This window comes from Nicotiana tomentosiformis, chromosome 4 (assembly GCF_000390325.3).
Source record: "Nicotiana tomentosiformis chromosome 4, ASM39032v3, whole genome shotgun sequence".
Classification (NCBI taxonomy): Eukaryota; Viridiplantae; Streptophyta; class Magnoliopsida; order Solanales; family Solanaceae; genus Nicotiana; species Nicotiana tomentosiformis.
The window spans coordinates 92,797,247-92,811,279 of record NC_090815.1 but is presented as its reverse complement, the minus strand read 5'-3'; the positions used below and the strand labels follow the sequence as shown (position 1 = coordinate 92,811,279).

At 36.2% G+C, this 14,033-nt stretch overlaps 1 protein-coding gene across 3 annotated transcripts; it reads left to right on the top strand.

The window, feature by feature from the left end:
* Nucleotides 1–290: 290 nt before the first annotated feature.
* On the top strand, nt 291–10,501 carry LOC104120520 (WAT1-related protein At1g43650-like). Of its 3 annotated transcripts, XM_070200009.1 has the most exons (11): nt 291–398; nt 539–686; nt 983–1,517; nt 7,294–7,329; nt 8,360–8,477; nt 8,598–8,660; nt 8,747–8,860; nt 8,986–9,235; nt 9,329–9,487; nt 9,966–10,129; nt 10,241–10,501. In XM_070200009.1, the coding sequence occupies exons 3-11, from the start codon at nt 1,043–1,045 to the stop codon at nt 10,395–10,397; spliced, it is 1,536 nt and encodes a 511-aa protein (XP_070056110.1). In that variant the 5' UTR covers nt 291–398; nt 539–686; nt 983–1,042; the 3' UTR covers nt 10,398–10,501. The 3 variants fall into 3 exon arrangements, with proteins under 3 accessions (XP_070056110.1, XP_070056111.1, XP_009630586.1); XM_009632291.4 differs by lacking the exons at nt 291–398; nt 539–686 and having other exon boundaries at nt 695–1,517; nt 9,978–10,129; XM_070200010.1 differs by lacking the exons at nt 291–398; nt 539–686; nt 7,294–7,329 and having other exon boundaries at nt 693–1,517.
* The last annotated feature ends 3,532 nt before the right edge of the window (nt 10,502–14,033 follow it).

Here is a 14,033-nt window from a genome sequence, read left to right as displayed (position 1 = left end):
TTTATTTAATGGTTGTCCTTGTCACATTGGCTTTTTATGTACTTGATGGACTAGTTACACTATGAAGATAAGAGTTTTTAGGGGCCAAATATCTTCTATCAGCTTGGATTTCCAGTCTCAATCCCGGATAAAAAAAAAAGAACGGTTATTGCAGTAGATTGATAACCAACATAAAATGAGTCAATTTAAATAAAAATCTCAAATATGACAACACTATTAGTCTTCAATATATGTGTCATTGACATAAAGATAAAGTGTTGGTCTACATATACACGATTGTCAAGCTGATGCTTTCAAGGTGATTAAACGCATGAAAATGGAGCACATCGAACAGTGCTGAATTTTCAGAAAAAAATGAACCAAATCAGACATGCATCAACCAAATCAAACAGTACTATGTATGTCGTGTTGGTAATATGTAATGTGATATGACTATTATGTTGGAAACTGTTTCCGCAATATAAGATGGTACAAAACATTTGAGCACGTGTTGCGACTCGAACTAAAAAAAGAAATGGCATGCATGCTTATTCTGCAGGCTCTCAAGGTGGATCAAATGGTTTTGAGCCACAGAATGTGCATAACCCTGGCATAAGCTTCATCATTAACGGTGGCGGAGCTAGAGGAGCGGAAGGGGGCTCGTCCGTATCCTATTCGTTGAAAAACCATAATGTATATTATACAAGGTCATTTTTCTTTTTATCTTTATATAGTAGATGATGAAATCTCTTGGTAAAAAATCTGCATTCGCCACTGATGACAGATACTCACACCCTCACTAATCTGATAAAAAAAATGCTCAAATCTTATTTTGGCTTATATGATATTACACTCGGACCCCCTCAACATGACTGCAAATGAGAGAAATCCCATTACGTAATGACTAACAAAAGTTAATTTCCCTTTCCCTCTTGTGTACCTTGCTCCAATAGGACTAACCTAGAATTCAAACAAAATTATTTGCTCCTTGTGATTTGTGCAGTTTTGAAAATTAAAGAGGAATATCAAATGAAGAAGTTAAATAGCAGGTTATGCCATTATCATGAGAAAGATGAATGAGAAAATCATCACTCTGTTTTCAAAAGGCGTTTTCTGCGATGTGTTTTTTCTCTCAGCGCATGTTAGCTTAATGTGCGCATCCATGGGGAAGAGGGCACGAATTCCATCTCAAAAAGCACTAGTGGCGCAAGCGTCGTCATCATTGGTAACTACAAATCAAGGAAGAAAAGGAAATCAAAACAAATTTGATGTGGTAGTGAACCAGTCGCCGAGGGGTAAGGAAAACACACAATTGGAGGAACAATTGACGGAAGAAGAGACCGAATCACATGTAAAAATGCAAGAAGAATGGGTTAAAATGGTTCAATCGCCAACGAGCAGTCGCAAATTGTCTTGGACAGAGGTAGTGGAGGCAGCAGAAGAGACAGTGGCGAAAAGGCCAATTTGGGATAACTTCGATATCGGGAAAATCTCGAATGCCGGTTTCAAATTGGGATACATCGCTCCTGAAACTCATGGTAAGTCTTTTGTTTGTGCAATTAACGTTGAAGATATAAGTTCAGAGTTAGATTACTAGAATTCGGCAGTAGTTTGCTATGTCATTGGGGCACACATCCCCCCCTCCCCCCCTTTTGCTGTGCTAAGTGGATACATACCAGAGGTTATGGGCAAAGCATGGAATCAACAAGATTTCTATGCTGAAGAATGGAATTGTATTAATTTGATTTGATTCAAAGGAGGGAAAAAATGAAGTGATACAAGAGGGAATTTATCATTTCGACAACAAACCATTTATAGTTAAATATGGAATCCGGATATGGAATTTACAAGAAGAGAACTACTTACAGTTCCTATATGGATCAAGCTACCCAGCCTCGAATTCAAATATTGGAGTCCTAAAGGCTTAAGAAAAATAGGCAGTCTAATTGGGAAACCACCTTTTGTGGATCATAATACTGAGAAAAAAAATGGGGCTCAATTTTGCTAGGTTTTTTATAGAGGTAGAAATGGATGCTAAGCTTCCTGATGTGATAATATTTAGGAATGAGAAGGGAGTACTATTAGAACAAAAGATCCAATATGATTGAAAACCCACATTATGCAATTTCTGTCGTAGGTATGGGAACTCCAAAGAGGAATGTAGGAAAAAGAAGGTTACCAAACCTGGATCGCCCAAAACAAGGAGAGCAGGTGAGGAAGGAGAAACAAAAGGTGGATATTGAAGAAGCAGGGAATCGGGAGAAGATACACTATGTTAAATTAGTAGCCATGACTAAGAGAGGAATGACACATGCTGAATCATCTACCAACTTAGTGAAGACTCAAATGTACAGAGTAGGCGACCAGTTGATCGGAACACAGGGTGGATTACTCCAGTGAATGTAAGAAAGTAGCGGTTCAGACAAAACCAACAAATGATCAATCAAAAATCCTTCCAAGTTCTTGACAAAGAAAGGAATAATACTCTGATTCAATCAACTCAGTTGGAAATGAGGAAGGACATATTATTCCTCTCTCGGGAAATAGTTAATCTTTTAAGTTGGAATATAAGGGGCCTCAATAGCCCTAATAAGCAGAAGGAGATCAGACTCCTTTGCAATGAACAAGAAGCAAGACTGGTTGGTTTATTAGAAACGAAGGTCAAAGTTAATAAGATTGAGGGTCTAGCAAATAAATTGTTTGGATGTTGGCAATATGTCACAAACCTAGAACATCATTACAATAGTAGAATTTGGATTACTTGGAGGCAAGACTCTTAGCATGTAACTCTTGTTACTAGTTCAGCACAAGAAATTACTTGCAAAGTGAGGTATACTCCTATGCAGATGACATTTATGCTGACCTTTGTGTATTTTTTAACCAAAGGGCAGAAAGGAGGGAATTGTGGAGCTATTTGGAGAATCAGAGTATATGGTGTAATATCCCTTGATTGGTCCTAGGTGATTTCAACTCAGTGTTGCACCAGGAGGATAAAATTGGAGGGAATCCTACAACTTTAGCTGAGCTGCTGGACTTTCACACTTGTGTGAAATTACGTGGATTGCTAGAACTGCCAACTCATGGTAGTCGATATTCATGAAATGACAAATAAGGAGATCAAATGGTGTTTTCAAAATAGACTAGGCTTTTGTTAATAATGAGTGGCTATTTAACATACCTGTTTATGTAGCCACATTTCTTCCTGAAAGCATAAGTGACCACTGCTCAATTAAGGTTGCTATGTTGAATATTCCTCCTAGAGTAAAGAAACCATTTCAATTTTATAATGTTTGGTCGAAGCATCCTCAATTTGCTGATAAAGTAAAAAAGGTGTGGCAAGTCTAAGTAGATGGATGTAAAATGCTGCAGATGGTAAAAAAAACTTAAGTTACTAATAAAGAAGCTGAAAGAACTGAATGGTCAACATTTCAGAAACATTCTAATAGAGGCAAGTGAAGGTAGGGAATTTCTAGTTCTCGCTCAAAGATCTTTGCAAGCCAACCCTTTGGATCCAGTGCTTCAGCAAGATGAAAAAGTAAAGTATCAGAAGTACAGGCAATCATCTTATCTGGATAAGTTGTTCCTACAACAAAGAAGTAAGGCAACATGGATCAAACTAGGTGATGACAATACAAAATATTTTTTCTCAGTTATAAAATATAGGAAGATGCAACAAGCTATTACTCAACTACAATTTAAGAATAATAGGTTGCAAACAGAACCTAATGCTATAGCTGGAATACTGGTGGAGTACTATGAAAAACTATTGGGGAGGAAGGAAACATCAAAAACAAAAGCTTATGCAGGATTGCTGAAGAATTATCCAACACTGAGCATAGAACAACATTGAGTTAGTGTAGCATTTCACAGAGAGGGATGTTTAGGAATCTATGTTTGGAATAGATAGTAATAAGAGTCCTGGTAAGGATGGATATGAAAGTGGATTTTATAAAGCTGCATGGGCAATAATAGGTAAAGACATAACTGAAAAGTGTTAGAGTTTTATAACAATGGGAAATTGTTGAATCAAGTAAATTCCACCATGGTTTCCTTGATTCCAAAAGTCAAAGTTCCAGAAAATGCTAGCCAGTATAGACCCATTTGTTGTTGCAGTGTATTGTACAAATATATTTCCAAGATGCTTTGTACTAGATTAGAGAAGGCAATCACTCATATAGTATTTGATAACCAATTAGGATTTATTGCAGAGAAGCCATTGGTTCACAATGTACTTATTTTTCATAATTTGTTAAGGCATTAGAATAGGAATACATCTCTTAGTTGTATGATGAAAATTGATATGAGAAAGGCATATGACATGGTAAGTTGAAACTTTATTGAAGAGGAAGTGGAAGGTCATGGATTCCCAGCAAGTTTTACTCAAAGAGTTATAACATGTATCACATCCACTAGATTCTATCTGAAGGTAAATGGAATAGGATATGGGTACTTTGCTAGGAAGAGGGGTCTAAGGCAAGGAGATCCAATTTCCCCTTTATTGTTTATCCTTGTTATGGAGTACCTATCAAGAGTATTAAGAAAAATATGTGAGTTTCCAATTTTCAAACTGCATCCCATGTGTAAAGCACTGAAACTTACACATCTTATATTTGCAGATGATTTAATGATATTTTGTAAAGGTAGCAATATTGCTTCAGTAACTAGAGTAATGGAAGCTTTAAATCATTTTAGCAAGGTGACTGGTTTTGTGGCAAATTTTGACAAATCAAGCATCTTCCTAGTAGGAGTGCATGAATCTGTAGGGGAGGAACTGTTAGGCATGACAGGTTTTACTGTATGTACCTTTCCCATTAGATACTTAGGACTACCATTATCCTCAAATAAGTGGAGCAGGGTGGAATGTTATCAACTAGTGGATAAAATAAATAGCATAATCACTAAAATTTATGCAAGGTAATTTTTCTATGCTGGAAGGTTACAAATAATTAATGATGTTTTGTTTTCAATCTACGACTTCTGGGGAGCTGTCTTCATTTTGCCACAGAGCATCTTGAAAGAGGTGGATAAAAAGTGCAGATAGTATCTTTGGGGTAGGTCTGAGGAAAAAAAAAGATTGCTTTGGTCGCTTGGGAATATGTGTGTGTTCCAAAGAAATTTGGAGGTTTAAACATCAAAGATAGTAAAACCTAGAACGTTGCCTCAGTGGGAAAATTAATCTGGAAACTGGCTACTAAGAAGGACTTGTTATGAGTTAAATGGATACATGGATTTTATATGAAAACAAATTAATTACATATGGACTCATATACTACCAGTGGACTGTATTTGATACTAGAAGAAACTTAATGAAATCAAGAACAAGATAGTCGATTGATATTTGAATGGCATTTATAGGCTGAATTCAACAAGCAAATATTCAGTGAGCAAGAGTTACCTAGCCATGAAGAATAACATGCCTAAGGTTCCAGAAGCTGACTTGATCTGGAGTTCAGTGCTGCAACCTAAACACAGAGTCATTGTTTGGTTGGCAGCTCAAGATAAACTACTTATAAGAGAAAGATTGGTAAGGCTGCATATACCAATGGAGGACACTAGTTGCTGCCTATGTGAAGCTGTACATATGGAGACACAACAACACATATTCTCTAAATGTAGCTGGATAGAAGTGATCAGGGAAAGCTTAGCAAACTGGATTGGAGTAACTATCAGGAAGCTAGGAGTCATGCGTAGTCTGTAATGGATCAAAACCAGACACTGGAAACACTTCAAAAAGGAAGTGATCACTGCAATTTGGAGAGCTGCAATCTATCATACATGGACTGCTAGAAACTAAAAGCTCTTTGGAGTAACAAATGTAAATAAGAATTTTGTAATTGCATAGATAAAAAGAGGGATCACAGAGAGAGAGTAGATTTTCTAAGAGGATCAAAGAGAGCCCATAGATGTAGTTTACTGATAAGGAGATTATGTAATCGTTTTGTTAGGGGCTTAGCAACCAAATTGGTTTCTTAGGTGCTCTATAGGTGTATTGTTTTGTATTTATTAATGGTAATTTTTACAGTTATTACCAAAAAGAAATATCTTCACTCTCCTCCGTCTCAGAGATGTTCGACAAGGTTGCTAATTAGGCAAGCCACCTCCAAGATGTTCTTTGTATGAAGCATAAGAGTGAGTTGCTCTAGTGGTAAGCAGCTTCCACTTCCAATCAAGAGATTGTGAATTCGAGTCACTACAAGATCAAGGTGGGGAGTTCTTGGAGGGAGGGAACCGAGGGTCTATCGGAAACAGCCTCTCTACCTCTAGGTAGGAGTAAGGTCTGCGTACACACTACCCTCCCCAAACCCCACTAGTAGGATTATACTGGGTTGTTGTTATTATTGTTGTTGTTGTTGTTGTATGAAGCCTAAGAAAAGATAAGGGGGAGATACGATGAAGAGTTGAGGGATGATCGAGTCATCACAAAAATTTCTATAATTGATCAAGAGTCGAGATTTAATTATGTTATTTTTGCTATTTAAGAGTCTAAAGACACAAAAAATATCAAGAGCTTATATATGAGCTAGATTTAACTTGCCAATATTGTAGATGGGGTGACCCTGAAATCTTAGGGCATTGAAGTGAAAAAACAAAACCATTATTACAATATTAATTCTTGTAAAAATAAACTTTATGTAATTGATAGTGCATAACTGCATATATATTATTATTCTGGACCAAGACTATTTAATTGATCTTTCTGCAAATTGGAAGAAAGAAACTTGGAATGACTATTAAGGTCTGCGTACACACTACCCTCCCCAGGCCCCATTAGTAGGATTATACTGGGTTGTTGTTGTTATTGTATAAAACCTACGAAAAGATAAGGGGGGGGGATGAGATACGATGAAGAGTTGAGGGATGATCGGGTCATCACAAAAAATTTTGTAATTGATCAAGAGTCGAGATTTAATTATGTTATTTTTGCTATTTAAGAGTCTAAAGACACAAAAAATATCAAGAGCTTATAGATGAGGTATATTTAACTTGTCAATATTGTAGATGGAGTGACCCTGAAATCTTACGGCATTGAAGTGAAAAAACAAAACCATTATTACAATATTAATTCTTGTAAAAACAAACTTTATATAATTGATAGTGCATAACTGCATATATATTATTATTCTGGACCAAGACTATTTAATTGATCTTTCTGCAAATTGGAAGAAACAAACTTGGAATGACTATTTTAGTTGTTAACTATACCTTTCTTTGAGATTTACATAAAAAAGCATTCTTTAATTTTCTCGTGAAATGTTTATTATTTGTTGATAAATCTAAAGCTTGTGCCTTTGTTTTTTTCGGATTGGATCTCAGTGCTCCACCAACGAGTTGTACCTCTCCAACCTTATAGTAAGTATCACAGCCCAAGCCTATATTACGTATTTTTCGCTTTGGCCCAATAGACCTCATTGATTTGTCCCTTGGGCTACACTATCGAGCCAAAAAGCGTGCGTGTCATGTAAACTTGTGTTATGCGTTATAAAGCTCTTTACTTTCATCTCCCATTTCGATGTAGGATTCGCCTAGCCCTTCTTCCAGAAATTTGCCAGCCTAGAAGCTTGTCAGTCATTCTCTTTGATCCGTCGTCATCGGCTCACCCTCCGTTATGGGTGTCACAGTAAGAGTGCCTATTACCAGTTAAGTACTAGCAAAATAGAGAAGAATATCTAGTCTTTGAGATAACAATTCGAAGGAGCACTCTCAAAGTGATTTGGATAGTCAAGCTCGTAATTCTTGCTTATAGGACTAAACCTTTCAAACCATAGGATATTGGCTAAATTTAATTTTTCAATAGAGTGTTCTGCTTTATGAGACCAATGCGGGGAGACATTTCTGCTAGTACAAATCCATTCAACTTACTTTCCATGCCTAAATATGTCAATAATGTAACAAAAACTTAAGTGTCAAACGTGGATCTTGCAACACTTTAACGACAATCTAAAATATGGTAACTTCATCCTTCTGGCTACTGTATAACACAGAATGATAGAAAAAGATTTTCTCAACTGAAAAAAAAATTACAGCTAACAAGTTTAGCAGAACAATCAATCACAGAACTTATCATTAAAAGCTGGTTTTAGTCTGCATATATACAAAGTTAACATATCTCAATTGACTTACTCAGAGACATTAGCTTTTTGAATAGTCAGTTAGTCATCAGAAGGGCTAAAATGAACCTTGACCCCACTTAACTGATCAACAGCACAACATAAATGAACGTTTTGGTTACAAGTTTCTCTATAAATTGAAGAGTCTGCAATGCATTGATGTCCAAGAAACCAAATAGACCTGAAAATGAAGCATTTACTAGGTTGTGCTATTTCAATAGAAAAGCATAAAGCTAATATAGCCATGCTCCTCACACAAATGATTTTCGCAGGCATGGCTTTGTTTTCTAAAGCTGCAATATCTGAAGGGATGAATCCTTATGTATTTGTTACTTATCGTCAAGCATTTGCTGTCCTCGCGTTGGCGCCACTCGCTGCCTTCTTCGAGAGGTTAATTTGTCCCACAATTTGTTTTAATTTATCTATCTCTTACTAGGTCCATTTCATATTTGAGAACTTAATTATTGAGTTATAAAACCTATTATATGTTCATCTTTTTCAATTAAATAGAAAGACTGTGGTTCCTTTATCCTACAACATCCTGTTCAAGATCTTACTGATGTCATTTCTTAGGTAAGTTCACTGTTAAATATTCAATTTCTTGAACTATTGTTTGTAAATTTCTTAGCCTCACTGGATTAATTTTGTGACATTTTCAGCACTCTAAGTTTGAATCTCTACTACTTCTCCATACACTATACAACAGCAACCTTTGCTGCAGCCACCACTAACATAATTCCATCCATAACTTTTGTTATGGCAATTATCCTAAGGTAGGCACACTTCAAAACTACCTAAGCAGCCTTAATTATATCGAGGATAAAAGGAACCATATGTAGCTAATATTCTCTGTTTTTGTCTTCGATCTTTTTCTCTTTGTTTTGAATCAAACATATAGGGTGGAGACTCTATCAATAAAGCAGTCACATGGAATGGCAAAAGTATTGGGTTCTTCAATTTGTGTTTCAGGAGCTTTGGTGTTTGCCTTAGTTAAAGGACCACATTTAAACTTCATGAATTGGTCTATGGGGAACACAAAGGGAACTCATAGCTCAAATTTTCATTATACTTTGAAGGAAGAATGGATAAAAGGTTCACTAGTCATGCTTTTAGCTAACATAACATGGTCTCTGTGGCTCATTTTACAGGTAATTCTTCAACCACATCCCTAAGTTTTAATAGAAAATTTAAGAAAAAGGATTACAATATGTTCATTCATTGACACATATTGCTTCTCTTAGGTCCCTATTATAAAACAATATTCGGCAAAGCTACGTCTTGCCACCCTATACTGCTTGTTTAGCTGCATACAATCATCAGTTTGGGCAATGGCAATGGAAAGGAACATCTCAGCATGGAAGCTCAAGTGGGACATCAATCTTTTTTCTGTGGCTTACTGTGTATGTTTTCTAATATACATACAACCTCCTGTTAGGATTGAGACTGTTTTTATGAGTTATTTCTATAAAACAACGATTAGAACAACGATTTTTACACTATCAAGTCATCTAAAGATAAATACATGTAACCGTTCAAACATGAAAAATAAGGAAAGCAATATGCTCCAACGAGTTAAAACCGTCTTACTAGTGCAAAAATTTCTTACTTTGTTTGTATACAAGTTAAATCACTTTTTTATTGGTATCCGCAAAAAGAAATTAGTAATTTTTTTTTAATTATACAGAGGGGGAAATGGGGGAGGGGAATTAGAAGGTGGAGAATCATATCCTCACCAACAATGTGAAAGTTCAGGTAACCAACCAACTAAGCTACTAAGAGTACTCTCATCCACAAACAATTGAAATCCTTGTTTATGGTTTTTATTTTATATTGTTTAAGTTTAGTTTTTTGCTTTGTAGTTAATAATTCATTCAGCAGAAAACATTGCAGGGTGTGATTGTTACAGGGATAACGTACTGGTTACAGCTTTGGGCAGTAGAGAAGAAAGGACCAGTATTCACAGCCATGTTCACTCCATTATCACTTATCATAACTGCTATAGTGTCAGCATTTTTGTGGAAGGAAACACTTTATATGGGAAGGTCCATAATCATATATTATCCTTCTAATTTCAACTTAAATTAATCAACCCTTTAATTTCCTCAGTATAATTAAACTTCAAAAGCTCAATTTTCTGTACTTTGTTTTGGCAGTGTTTGTGGAGGAATATTGCTAGTTGGTGGACTCTACTTGGTCCTATGGGGAAAGAATAGAGAAGCAGAGAGGAAAGTAAATAAGGATCAAATACTGGAAACCAAGGAAGGAACCACAGTGGAATGCATTACATTGCATTCTACATCAGTAATTTGATAGGACAGTATTAGGTTTTTACACTTATTTTCCTAAAAGCATGTCAGCTAACAAGCATGGACTGTCCAATATTACCTAGCAAATAGATTTGGTTCTTATACAAAGTTTCAGTGATCTCCAATCTCCAGTCTCATCATGATCAACTTAAAAGAAAAATCATAAAACTGAAGTCTTACAAATCTTACTTCGATCATAGACGCCACTTCGCCGTCTATAAATTCTAGTAGAATTTAACTTATATAGACACTGACAGCGTCAATGGATCATTCATATACTATTAGGTCAATAAAAAGGAACTAGTATAAGTTGTAAGTAATTGTCTATTGAAATTGTTGGGCTCCACTTTGTTGGGAAATAATAAGCACAAGCAATGTGCACGACGAGATAGAAGCGGAATAATATTCTAAGTCAAACTTTTCCAATTTATTTGAACCAAGAGAATACAAACAATTTCAAACACAAACATATATGGGCAGCAATTATATCAACCACCACAAATATGGAAGGTAAATAATCAAACACACGAGGCACCAAGGTTTACGTGGAAACCCTATAAAATCCACGGGATCACAAAGATACAAAAAACCTCTACTATAACAATAAGAGGGTTACAAAAGTTCTCTAAATTGGCTACACAATAAGTGTAAAATACGGAGCAACAATAACAACAAGAGCAACAACAAATCAATTGAAGAAAGAGGAGAATTCACAAAACGGGCATGTTGTTCAGGGGTCGAAACTGGATCCTACAGGCCTCCAAATCCGATCTCCACCGTTCAAATAAAAGATCAAGATATTAAGAACACTCAGTCAAAATTTCAGTATGATCCAACTGTTAACGAGCCGGAACGAGCTAATTGGAGTAGATCACAAGGCTTTAAAATCGACTGCCCCTTATGTTTTTTCTCTTGTTATGTTTCTGACTTAAAATAAGTCATATTTATATGTCTTGATATTAGTGGGCTATAAGGCAAAGTGGGTTAAGTTCAGAACGGACAATATCATATCATGTTAAGAGTATTTTTGGGTCATTTTAGCCAAACAACTGGTATTAGAGCCAATGATTTGGCGAGACTATAAAGATGGTGGAGTGTGGCGTGGGTCCCGGGCTTAGTGCCTTTGCCCGTCTACGGGGTTTACGACCTTTACTCGTAACTCTCAAGACGCATACACAGTCTTTGAGCTTCGGTGATCGTAAATACTCAAAATCATATGGGTGACACATAGTTAAATCTCTAAATTAGTCCATGAATGGTGATGGGTCATGAACTTAGTTCAAGGGAAAAATTGTTGGGTGTGTGCGAACAAAGTCTCACCTCAAATGTAAAAAAGAAAAAAAAAACTACTTATAAGGAGTTGGATACTATTAATGGTGTGAGGCATTTTGGGAAAAACCGTGCGATGTTGGCTCAAAGCGGACAATATCACACCATATTAAAAGTATATTTGGAACATTAGAAATGTGTTTCAGAGAAATAAAAAATCTAAAGTACCATAAATTTTACTAATCCAACTTATTGGTATTCCATGACTGCATTTTAGAAGTATTTTCTTTTTGAAATAAACATTCAGGTAACTTATAATTGAGGTAATTTCATGAATGGCCATTTAACTTTTATTAAAAATTATTAAACTATTTTTTGTAACAAAAAAATCAATTAAATTTGCCTAAATATTACAGAAAGTCACTAGTTTAATTATTTTTGGAACAAAAAATCACTCAATTTTGCCTAAGTATCATAGAAAGTCATTAGCCAATATCTTTTTAAAAGGTTATTCAACCATACCTAAGTATCATATAAATCCTTTTTTGTTTTCTCATAATAACTTTTTGTAATACTTTACAAAGTTGATTGACTTTTTCGTTATAAAAAATAATTTATTAATTTTGTGATATTTAAATACAAATGAGTAATTTTCATTACAACAAGTAGATTAATGACTTTCCTACAGTAATATTAAGTGGTGACTATCATGTTAACCCCTTAAAATAAAAGCAAAAAGAGAAAAGGATGAAAAGTATGCTGCATTATCTCTGCCAATATAATCTCCTTGCCTGTCCAGAAATCACTCCATTATTATTATGACTAGTGTCATGGCCACCACATTATCATGCAACATATGGGCCACTTGGCATATATTTTTGTCATATGGAAAGTTTACATATGAAATAGACAAGCACATGTGGAAAGGTTCTAGAGAAATATGAAGATTTCTCATGAAAGACCTTAGAACCCTATAGAATTGTTAGGAAAGTACTTAGAAAATTCTAGTTATGTAGAAAATTCTAAAGAAGGGACTTACTTGTAAATAATAAGGGTATTGCGTAATAATTATTATTTACTCACTAGCCCATAGGAGACTAGTATATAAAAGGGACTATTCATTTGTAACTCACCAAGCAAAAACAAATCAAGTTATCTACAATAAAAACTTCATTTGGAAAATTTCTCCTATCTTTCTTATCTAACATTTCCTTAGCGATTTTGAGTATAGTATTTTTGGCTGACTTGGCATAACAAGATCGTAAGCGAGTTGTACAAGAACGTGAGCAAATTGTTAAGTGTCGTATGTGCACTTAGTTTAAGTCTAAGGATGTGACAACGTGGTATCAGAGCAAAGGTTGCAACTAAGGGAATGGAGAACGGCGGAGAAATTAATGCTGCCAACACCCAAGCCAACGTCATCCAGTGGCAAGAAGGGCTGTAACAAAAAGAGAAATTTCACCAACAAGATCCAGGAGGTGTCGCCCGAGATTGCGTCAAACGAATGGCTTACATACCAAGAACCATATGTCATTGAGGCGAGTGAGGATGCAGTGGTGGTCCTATCGGAGGACGTCTCGCTATGTAAAGAGTGGGTGATAGAGGTGAATGCGGGAATGGATACCATGGAGATATTTGGCCAACGCTTAGGGAAGGTGGAAAGCACCCTTAGTGTTCTTGAGGGACACACTCTTGAGGAGATTGAGAGTATCCGAAATGACTTGGAGGGACGTACACAGACTGAGATGGAGCTAAGGCAAATCATCACTATATTGGAATGCAGACTCATGGAGGCCTTGAGTACTATCGATGCAATGAAGGCAAAGATAGAGTCAATCGATGAGCATATTGATACTGGAATGACTGAGGCAAACGACAATGTTGTTATGACGAGGGAGGCCAAGATCGAAGCTCCCAAGCCACCGGTATTCAAAGGTGTTTGTGATTCACAAGAAGTGGAAAACTTTCTTTGGCACATGGAGAACTACTTCAAGCACGGAAAGGTGAGGGACGAAGAGGCTAAGATCAATACCATTGTATTGTACCTCTCAGAGATTGCCGCATTATGGTGGCGTCAAACGTGTACTGACATAGAGAGGGGGCTAAACAAGATTGAGACATGGGAGCAGTTGAAGAAGGAGTTAAAGAAGAAATTCTACCCCATGAATGTGGTGTACGATACTAGGCGGAAGCTAAGGGAACTCCGACAGACGGCCACAATTCGAGAGTATGTCCGCGAGTTCAGTACCTTAATGTTGCAAATCCCGTCATTATCCGAGGAAGATTCCCTCTTCTACTTTATGTATGGGTTACAAAATTGGGCAAAACAGGAGTTAAGAAGACATCAAGTAGCCAATGTGGATGAGGCCAT

Bases quoted from the DNA above. Each gene is read 5' to 3' on its own strand.
- LOC104120520 (XM_070200009.1), top strand. From the start codon at position 1,043: ATGAGAAAGATGAATGAGAAAATCATCACTCTGTTTTCAAAAGGCGTT. The intron at 7,330-8,359 runs GTAAGTATCACA...TGATTTTCGCAG, and splicing joins TGTACCTCTCCAACCTTATA to GCATGGCTTTGTTTTCTAAA. The intron at 8,661-8,746 runs GTAAGTTCACTG...TGACATTTTCAG, and splicing joins TTACTGATGTCATTTCTTAG to CACTCTAAGTTTGAATCTCT.